This window comes from Amphiura filiformis, chromosome 11 (assembly GCF_039555335.1).
Source record: "Amphiura filiformis chromosome 11, Afil_fr2py, whole genome shotgun sequence".
NCBI classification, from domain to species: Eukaryota; Metazoa; Echinodermata; class Ophiuroidea; order Amphilepidida; family Amphiuridae; genus Amphiura; species Amphiura filiformis.
In genome coordinates, this window is record NC_092638.1 from 24283059 (window position 1) to 24294417 (window position 11359).

The 11359-nt window shown below is 37.8% G+C and overlaps 1 protein-coding gene across 1 annotated transcript in view; it reads left to right on the forward strand.

The window, feature by feature from the left end:
• LOC140163571 (cytochrome P450 1A1-like) overlaps positions 1–11155 on the forward strand; it is a 30157-nt gene extending 19002 nt beyond the window's left edge. Inside the window, exons 4-9 of the mRNA XM_072186884.1 lie at positions 2629–2787; positions 3427–3635; positions 4467–4592; positions 6265–6504; positions 7443–7541; positions 9807–11155. Coding sequence (XP_072042985.1) covers positions 2629–2787; positions 3427–3635; positions 4467–4592; positions 6265–6504; positions 7443–7541; positions 9807–10069 — 1096 coding nt within the window. The 3' untranslated portion in view covers positions 10070–11155. The remainder of the gene's footprint in view (positions 1–2628; positions 2788–3426; positions 3636–4466; positions 4593–6264; positions 6505–7442; positions 7542–9806) is intronic.
• Positions 11156–11359: the final 204 nt, after the last annotated feature.

The window sequence follows — 11359 nt, forward strand, 5'->3', positions numbered from 1 at the left end:
ATTTGGGGTCAAAGGTCATTAAGGGGTCACTTCCAGCATAAAACGAAATTCCTTCTAAATGCCTCTTCTGGCATAAATAACATAGCAGAGTGATGCCACGTGCACACGTGCATTGAGATTAGCCAATGTCTATGGAGTGTTCTGAGATTTTGGGGTCAAAGGTCATTAAGGGGTCACGTCACGGCTGTGTTCGTGGTCTTAGACCACGGCTAAGTCTAGTTCTTTCTTTTTCTTCTTCTTCTTCTTTCTTCTGTCAACCATTACATTTGCTCTAGCACTCACATGCTTACATCGATTTTGACCTAACTTAGTCACAATGATCATTGCCCGTGCCCCTACATGTCAGATGAATCTCGTGGGGTCAAAGGTCACACAGAGGTCATAGGGGTCAAAATATGATTTTAACTAAAAATGCATCTTCTCCCACAGCTTACGTAGGACAGCGGCCCCACTTGCACACATGCATTGTTATTACCCAGTGTCTATGTGGTGTACACAGATTTGGGGTCAAAGGTCATTAAGGGGTCACTTCCGGTATAAAACGAAAAACCTTCACATTTTTTTATTAGCTAAGTAAAACATAGCACAGTAACGGTATGTTCACATATGATCTGCAGTCACCTAATGTATATGTGGTATTTTTTTATTAGGGGTCAAAGCTCATTAAGGGGTCACTTCCGGTATAAAAAGAAATACCTTTAAAATGCATCTTCTTCCACAAATTATGTGGGACAGAGACGCCACTTGCACACATGCATTGTTATTACCCAGTGTATATGGGGTGTACACAGATTTGGGGTCAAAGGTCATTAAGGGGTCACTTCCGGTATAAAACTAAATACTTTCAAAAAGTTTTATTAGCTAAGTAAAACATGGGACAATAACGGTATGTTCACACATGATCTGCAGTCACCCAATGTATATTGTATTTTTTTATTTGGGGTCAAATCCCATTAAGGGGTCACTTCCGGTATAAAACGAAATACCTTTAAAATGCATCTTCTTCCACAGATTCTGTAGGACAGTGACGCCACTTGTACACATGCATTGTTATTACCCAGTGTCTATGGGGTGTACACAGATTTGGGGTCAATGGTCATTAAGGGGTCACTTCCGGTATAAAACGAAAAACTTTCAAAACATTTTATTTGCTAAGAAAAACATAGGACAGTAACGGTATGTTTACACATTAATTGTGGTTACCCAATTCATAATAATAATAATAATAATCTTTCTTTATTGAGGGTAATTCCACTTCAGTGTCAAGCACTGCTTTCCAAGCAGGCCCTCATACAATTATAAATACTGTAATACATATTGATACACAGTAAATTTACATATTATACACATGGTAAATCAATAACATAATAAATAGTATTGAACTCATATGGCAAAGTTTATACAAAATACAAGCTAAAGTTAAAATGTCCTTATAAAAAGTACAATTTATAAGGGAATAGAAATCCCAAATTATTTAGCAGAAATATTTGTTTGCGCTTTAAATTGATACAAAGACATATTATTTAATTCTTTGCGGATTTGAGGTGCAATTCCATTCCAAGTATTAACAGCTCTGGCATGGAAAGTACGCTTGCCTGAATTTGAATTACATTTTGGAACAACAAGAGTATTTGATGAATGATTCCTGGTAATATGCATATGACTATCGTGAACAAATTCAAATTGAGATGATAGATGTGTTATTTTTTTATTTGGGGTCAAATGTCATTAAGGGGTCACTTCCGGTCTGAGACGAAAAACCTTCAAAATGCCCCTTCTGCCACAAGTACCATGGCAAAGTGATGCCACGTGCACACATGCGTTGACATTAGCCAACGTCTATGGGCGTTTTCATATATTTTGGGGTCAAAGGTCATTAAGGGGTAACAACACGGCTGTGTTCGTGGTCTTAGACCAAAGCTAAGTCTAGTTTAAACTGTGTCCTCATTTAAATACTTCATGACATGTAGAGTATTTTACAAATCAAATGGGAATCCAAGAACACCAAGATTTCTTTGAATTTGTGACCAAACTCTTTCTGAATTAACATGTCGAAGCTCATGGGGGTGTCCGAACGAGGAGTCCGTATAGTTGTTATGATTAGAAGATGCCACCTACCTAAAAACAAAAAAAATTGTTGCCAATTTTGAAAATGTTATTGAGGGTGGCCATCTTGGATTGTAAAATGGCCGACATTTTTACTATATTTTGCTCTGCTTGTGAGCAATATACAAAGCAAAAAATGGTGGCAATACCCATGGTTGTGATGTCAGGGATTCCATCAAAGCCATTAACGTAACACAAAAGGCTACAAATGGTGACAATTTGTATGACATTGGGAGTTTCAAAATCACCATCCCATAAGATGCAACAATGGACTTTTCGCTGCCACCATGAATTTCAAAATGACAGCCATTTCAAATACCATTGTGTTTAATTAATATCCTACACATCTATGAGTAACATACAGTGCCGTAATTTAATTTGTGGCATCTAGATTAAATAAGTCGTTGCAAGTTGCTACATCTGCTAATCTAAATTTTGAAATCTGACATATAGTTGAAAATTTTGTGGAGTGCAGCAAAATATTTCAGCTCTATATTCATAGCAATATGTTGTTTTCTCTAGAAATTTTGCGACAGGTAAGAAGTTGGAAAGCATCGTTAATGAAGTCACCGAACGCATAGGTAATCGAATAGATGTGCAGCATGGAAAGCCAATCGACCCAAAACAAGTGGTATGCCTTGGTATCTACAATATTCTCGGGACGCTTTGTTTTGCGCACAAGTAAGTGAAAAGAAAACGTAAACCTCTCCCTACACAACGAATCTGTGTATCCCAGTAAAAACCGGTACCTATACAACTTGGTGCAGAGAGACAGTAGAGCTTGAACATTTTGTCTAAAGAACTCAAGGTTCAATTGAACTTTTACATTTGGGATGAGTGAATATTTTCTTCAATATCAAACCACAAACAACGTGGTTTCAAAATAATGCAATGAAAACGTCGAATAAAAAAATAACTAAATTCTAGTCAAAATAGACTTTAAATTTAAAACAAAATGAATAATAAAATCAAAAATAAAACTACCGATGTGGGCGTTAATGTTTCGTGGTACCGATTTGCTTAAACATGACCCAATATACAGTAGGCCCAAACATCACCAAAGTGGGTGCCAAATTTCAAATTAATGCCTCGATACGGCAAACATGGTTAGATGTTGGCCACGTATGTTATTATGTGGTTCAAAAACTCGCTGCTCTCTAGTTACCGATGCCTATCCCTTCCAGTTAATCAATAAAAGTAACTACCGTGAAGAGAGAAAAAAGGTAATCGGGCCGTATCCTAAAACTGTCAAATAACCACGTTATCAAATAAACACGTTATCAGAAGAATTTAAGGACTCATTCAAAATCATAATTTCAGGTACGAATTCGATGATCCAAAGCTTACATGGTTTATTCGTGCGAGCCGTGAAGCATTCGAGGCACTCGGAGTGGGTATGCTGGCTGATTTTATTCCTGTATTGCGATTTATTCCAACGCAGGGTGTCACAAAGCTCACGAAAATTATGGACGAGTTTCTAGGTTTCATTTATGATGAGCAAAAACGTCACCGCGAATCGTTTGATTCAGGTAGGCCTTTCTATGGTTATTCTAGGTTATACATGTAAAACCATTAATTAACAGAATGTTCTTCTTGTCAAAACCAATTAATTTTACTGACCTGACAGTTTCGGCCATCTTGGTCGAAGGCCATCATCGGAGTGATGGTACTTGATCCTTCCTTCTGGTTGATTGGTCACCAACAGAGGGCGCACTAGCGCCCAGAAGTGGATCGTATACGTGACTGTTACGTATGTTGGTAACCAATCAACGAGAAGGAAGGATCAAGTACCATCACTCCGATGATGGCCTTCGACCAAGATGGCCGAAACTGTCAGGTCAGTAAAATTAATTGGTTTTGACAAGAATAACATTCTGTTAATTGTATCACACAAACCTGATGAATTTCTTCAAGAATATGTAAAACCATTATATAGCTAGGATTTTTGCCAAGCGTTGAAATTTTGACTCAATCACTCATGACCTCCTTGTGATCCACTGCCCAATATAGCAACGCATCATTTTCAAATTCCAAAGTCCCGCTTTTGTTCTACAAAGCGCCTGTCTACAACTGTCTCCTTATCCATCATGAAAGTTCATCTGTGTTGGTAATCAATGCAGAATTGAATTTTGTTCACAACACATAAAGTTGCTCACCTGAAATTTTCGGTTGTTTAGACTTCAACCTTCTTCAGCAGAATGATCCAGTTCGTTGACCGATTTAACGACTCTTGACTTGTGACGTCAGAGCCAGATCATATACTCTTGCTAAGTTGTAACGCCCTCGTCCTCGAACCCGTTGAAAACCTCAACCTGTATTTATTAATTTCACACAGTGATGTTGTTATTTTGTTTCTGCAGACAATATTCGTGACATATTTGATTCGTTACTTCTGGCTCAGAAGGAAGCAAAAGACGAAGGAAGCGATCTCGTGGACTCTCTTACGGATACACATCTAACAGAAACCATTAGTGATCTTTTCGGAGGTATGTCTACTTATGCCGCCCTAATAATACATTGCAAGTGCTCATACCAATTTGCCAACTTGAATTTTGGGTTAACATTTTGATAGCTGTCATTATTATATAATATATATATCCGATAAATATCACATGTAAAATTCGCATTCAATGGGTCATTTCAAGTTTCTGACTTTGTTTTGCTGTGGTGTTTGTAATTGAAAATCTTTCTGTAAACCTAATCAATTGGACCGTTGGACGACACTTAAATTATGCAAGAGGCACACTTATTGTGAATTTATTAATCTAGTCAGGAAATAGACATGAGTTATAATATACTGTGCCAATAAAGTATCCTTACACTTGGAAAAATAATCACAATTTCCAAACTGAACAATATTGGGGTCAATTTGTTTTTAATAGATGCACTATCTAATCCTGCACATTATGACACCACTTCAAGAAGCAAAGTTACAAGCATTTGATTAGACGAAGGTCCCTTTTAAAGTGACAAACTGGCCTATTCAAAACTCCACAGACTAGACATCTGGTTTGGGAGTGGTGAATGGCTAATTGATGCGTTTAGCTTTAATTTTAAACCAAAAGGAACAAAAGAAAACTGAAACAAAAGAACTGACAAATAAAATGAAAGTTATGAAAAGTACAAAGAAGTAAAAACTGCTTTAAATAACTCTTCATTGAAGAAACTGTGTTGTCTCTTTGTTGCGCTTGTTGGAATCTTTTGCGCCTTGAATAGGTCAGTGTCACTTTTAAAACTGGACCTTCGTCTATTCAATTGCTTGTAACTTTACTTCTTGAGGTCACATTGGATTCAATGTGGTGTCATATTGTGCTGGATTAGATACTTCATCTATTAAAAAAACAAATTTACCCCAATATCATTCCGTTTTGAAATTGTGATTATTTTGTAAGGATACTTTATTGGCGCAGTATATTTATATAATATTGAATGGCTTTGAGTGTGATACAAAAATATTTTTCTATCGAGTGCAATATATTATGTATCACACGAAAATAAGCCATTCAATATTATTATTATTATTATTTATATCAGGCTTTTACTAGGCGGTAAAATGAAAATTTAAGCTTACCTAGCCACCGGGTTTAACTAATGTGTATTGTAATATTATGCTTACCGCTTGACCTTCTTGTTTTCTGCTCTTTGCTCTCCAATTTCGGAATAATTATATATAGGTTTATTTGTAGATGTGGATTATATTTCCTAATGTTATCATCATCCAGCATTGCCGCGAATTAAGTTTGTGATTTTACTTGTTTATACAGTACGAGATCTCCTGTGAGCCGTTACGGTGTCTGTATTGTTGTGCTGTTGTATCATGACTCGTGTTGGTGCTGTCACCATGGTAAAGCGCGACGCGTACGAGATACGCGTACAATATAAAAACAGATTGTATTGCATCCGGGTATTTTGCAAATATTGTACAATACAGTTTTATTGTATCGCTCAAAAGCCTGATATAAATAATAATAAGAATTATCTTGGTATAGAAGATTCCCGGGAGAAGATTCACATATCCTGTGTGGCAGTAAGTGATCCAACAAAGAATAGTCACAAATGTCATGTATTTGTACGTGTATTACAGAACACTTTCTGGTATTACATAACATCTTATTTGCATACAATTATTGCGTGTCTATTTTTTCTCTTTATTTAAAGCTGGGACAGACACAACAATTACTACTCTCCACTGGACAATAGCTATAATGGCAGAATATCCTGACATACAAAAGAAGGTGGCCATGGAAATCGAAGAGGTCATAGGTCATAATAGGCTGCCCTCTTTGGAGGATAGAGGGCGCCTTCCATATGCAGAAGCAACTATGATGGAAGTTTTACGATTTAGTTCTATCATTCCGTTGGGTGTGCCACACGCAACAACCTGTGACGTTATGTTAGGTAGCGTAGAAATTAGGCTTACGTAAATATTGACATAATAGATAAATAAATAAGTAAATCGACGCTAGACTGCGGAACTCAGTCTTCAATGATAGTCGGGCATTCATCTATTTGGTCGTTATCATTTGAAGGCTGAGCTATTATGATGTATCTTCCGTGGATCAGTTTCAGACAATGGCTTGGGATTATTAAGGCGGAGGTTATCCTTTGAATCCTTTCATAACCATTTAAGCTTAGTCAAGTGCACTCGCGCGAATTAAAAGATTTGTCGCTCGCGACAAAATAATGTAAAAGGTCATAAAACGCAAATTGTGTGTATTTCCCACGGCTGTTTGATGTATATAGAATTGGCTTCATTATTAAGCAAATGCAAACTATAGATGGCGCTATTTATCCTAAATCATATATCTTTATTTGCAAGGGTTAGATGATTAATACCGCCATTAAAACAGCTGGAATAGGTGAAACAAGCTACAAGGAAATTTTATAAACATATTTTATCAAACAATAAAAGGAATTATTTGTATTAAAAGGTTGAAAGGGTAATTTCCAGTAACTAAATAGCGCCACCAATTTTGGCATTAATACACACATTTTATATCCGAAAAAGCTTTAAAAATAATATTAAAGTGAATAATTTTGTAAAAGAGGGGAAATTAAAGTTGAGCCTACGACTCAAAAGCATCTGTATACATTAGCACGATATCACTTTTAGCTGTTTAAGCCTAAAATTTGGTTGTACATGATGTTTTGTTTGAAAAACTAATAAATGATCCCATCAAACAACCGTGTTCCACTCCCGGTAATATTGGTGTTTTGGACTACGTTTTGATTGCTCCGTAGATTAAATTTATATTTGAAAACAATCGGAGTAATACTAATTTGTTTTACCTTTTTGTAGACATTATAGCCTCTTAATATTTGAATTTTATTCTCAGATAACTTTCAAATTCCCAAAGACACGATGGTAGTCATCAATCATTTTGCGCTGCATTTCGATGAAGAGTTCTGGAATCAGCCGAAATTCTTTAAACCAGGTAGGTGTTTTATGTAAGCGTTCGCCAAACATGTTCATGATGGTTATTATAATCGTGGGCTATATATTCTATATACCATGATTTAGCCGATACCTAATAATTGGATCAGCGATTTCCAACCTTCATTACAAATTTGATGTCAGATGATTTCGTATAAATATTACCAGACAACGGATACGAATCTAGTAAATATGTATCCTTCAAGATATTTGAGTACTTGGCAAAAAAACGTACGATAAATAAACAGGAAACTGAATTAAAAAAGATAAAAATGACATTTGCAACTGTCGTTTCCCAGTATTTTACCATGAACTCCTGCTTGAAAAGAGTGACCACAAAAACGGAGAACCGACAATTTTAGATTTATTTTAAAAGTTTAAAAGTTAATAATAAGTTATACGGGTGGATATTCATACGTAGTGGTAGATAAAATGAATTAAAGTTTTAAATTCAACACTACACTATTTTTCACTCACCTGGAACGTTTTCACTAGTCCGACTAGCGTGTTCAGCAGATGGTAATGCTGTGTTGATATCTTGTCTACTGCAATCGGGATATCTCTCACTGATGACGTCATATGATTGACAGAATGACGTCATGAGAATGTTTATGAAAATGTTTATGAAAAGCTAAAGAATGTTTATGAAAAGCTAAAGAAAGATCCTACACAGAAATATCAAACCAAACTCATCAAATTATTGAAAGATCTCAAGGAGAAGGGTGCCATTGACTCTAGAACTTATTAAAAGTTGTATCCCACCGTGTGTGATGTACCTAAATTGTATAGTTTAATTAAATAAAGCCGGTGCCCCGCTTAGACCAATTATTTCCAGCATCGGATCGGTCACTTACGAACTTGCACGGTTTGTGTCTGGGATCATTCCTCATCTCATTGGCAACACTGATCACCATATTACCAACACTCAATCGTTTATGGAAAATATTCGCGATTTGCAGTTGGAATCGGATGAATCCTTGTATCATTTGATGTGTCAGCGCTTTTCAATTTCAATAACCCTGTTGACAAGACACTTGAAGTAGTTGGTGACATTTTAAGGAGTGATACCAGATGGAAGAAAGGTGAGGCTGAAAATCTTGAGCCTGAGCAAGTGCTTGACTGTCGAAGCTTTTGTCTTGACACTTCTTATTGCGTGTTTCGTGAGACCTTTTATCTTCAGCGCTATGGATGTGCCATGGGAAGATCTTGTAGTCCGCTTACCGCTGATGCGTATATAAAATATTTCGAAAGCCAGGCACTAATCTGCCCTCACCCGCCGCGTGTTTGGAAGAGATATGTGGATGATACCTTCGTGGTCATAAAAAGTGTGCATAGCGAGGAATTTACCGATCATATCAATAAGCTCGTAATAGGCGGGAACTGTTAGGCTTTTCCCACTACGCCGAAAAGTAGACCTACGTTAACATGGTTAAGAGTGCTATTAGTTGATCTGTCTGGTCTATATTTTGTGTGTTAAAGAAAGTGGGCAAAGTATAAGCATTGGATTAATAATTTGTGATGCTTCTGGCGAGATGTCACAAGGCAATTTTCAAAATAAAATATTTTGATATTAATCCGCGATGTTATAAGGGCCGCCGATTATGAGCTGATCAAAGTATAGAAGGTCTTTCTGAGACTTTCAGGACTGCGGGAATTTCAACCACCTTCAAACCTCAAAATACTGAGGAGTGCGCTTGTAGCCCCTAAAGACAAGACAGAACCCTTTAAACAATCTGGGATTGTGTATCAAATCGACTGTGCTGATTGTGACGCGAGTTATATCGCGAGTCTGCCAGGAAGCTTGAGAAAAGGCTTAGTGAACACAAGTCTACTTCTGGCAGCTCTAAATCAGCGGTCAGAGAACATGCAGTGAGATCTAAAGGTCACCAGATTGATTGGAAAAACGTTAAGGTGCTTGAACGGGAGCAAAAAGAATTTTCCTGGAGAGTTCTTGAAGCCATACAGATAAGGACTCAAAAACCGAGACTAAATCGTGACCAAGGACTAGAAATAGATCCTATTTGGGATAACCTGCTGATGCCCCGGGGGCGCTGCATCGTAACATCCTATGACGTCATTCTGTCAATCATATGACGTCATCAGTGAGAGATATCCCGATCGTAGACAAGATATCAACACATCATCACCATCTGCTGAAGACGCTAGTCGAACTAATGAAAACGTTCCAGGTGAGCGAAAAATAGTGTAGTGTTGAAGTTAAAAATTCGTAATATGTTGCTTTTGGTTGATTTGCTTATTTTTACAGAACATTTCTTGGATGACAGCGGTTCTGTACGTCAGCATCCCAATAGTTTCTTGCCATTCTCAGCAGGAAGGAGATCGTGTCTTGGAGAATCGCTGGCAAAAGCGGAGCTGTTCCTGATTTTTACATGGTTCCTTCAGAACTACGAAATCTCGAAAGTGCCTGGTGGCAAAGACGAATCCTTGTTGGGACGCATGAAGTCAGGGGCGAGTTTTTTGCGAGAGTTAGCTCCGTATGAAGTGATAATGAAGAGACGTGAATATTAATGTCCAATTAATAAAAAGGTTTTAAACAACTGTGTTTTTATCGAAACAAAACATTTTGAACGGTAATACCGGAAAACAAAACAAGAACTTCATATACACTCGCACCTCATCATCTTTCATTGAACTCAATATTTCAGTTCTTAAAGGACCTAAAAATGACGGCATTTGCTGAAGTCCAAAGTTCCTTCTCAGATTTCCTCCTGCTTGAATTATTTTTGGGCTCGCAAAGTCAGTGATGGCCGCAGATTACGGCTATTAATGACCGTGCGTATGCTGACAAATCGAACTTGGGCTTAGTCTACGAACCGCCAAATCGAAGTCTCCACCCCGTTGTCACATTTTAGCTCGCTTCGTTGCGATCAAAAGGTGTTTTTGGGATTTGCTTCGTAGCGTCGATCAGGTACCTGTTTTGCCCGGCGTACCTGTTTTACCCGGCGCAGAGCATTAGGACTAGGATTAGGGTTTTGGATTAGGATTGGGGTTAGGGTTAGGGTTAGGGTTGGGGTTATTCATTGATAACATACTAGTGATAATACTAATAGTAATAGTATACCGTGTGCGCGCGCTTTATTCCGTAAACAATAAGTATAATAAATAGACGGCTTTCTAGCACAACCACTTGTAGCATAGTGTGTAGTGCCTCGACTATGGATCGACAGGTTGCTGGTTCGAAACCTGGTCGATCTTTGGTAGAATTTGTTTCCTTTCTTTTTATTAAGTAAGAGGAAATAATAGTAGCCTAGGTAACTCGAACGGAACGCAACGCAACGCAACGCTAGTAAGCATTTCGTAAGGTGTGAAGAGGCAGGCTTCGTAGCGTTTGTTAGGTACCCGTCGGATATCGTGAAAGTGTGACAAGAGGTTGAAGTCTTGCCCTACGGGCTCGTAGGCTCAATCCGAGTTCGATCGTTCAATTTACGCATGATTATAGGTAGCTGCAGTCTTTGCCCTCATATCATGGACTTGGCGAGCCCCAAAAGCAGTGCAGATTAGAAACTAGGTTTCAAGTGCTGGTCATGAGGGAGGAAACGTAGAGGTCCTTGAACAAGGCTAACTCTTCATTAGCTAAATAAACTAACGAATCTATTTAATTGGCGTGCATTTTGCAATGATCAATATCAATTGAAAATCGGCTATTTATGCAAGCGGCTTAGTCGGGGGGGGGGGGTCTTCGTATTTTTTGTACGGGGATGTGCCACGCAGACTTTCAGATGCTGACTTTCTCGATACCTACTTTTGTAGTTTTTTACACCCATCAGTATACAAAATTTTCACCGAATAACCCAAAAA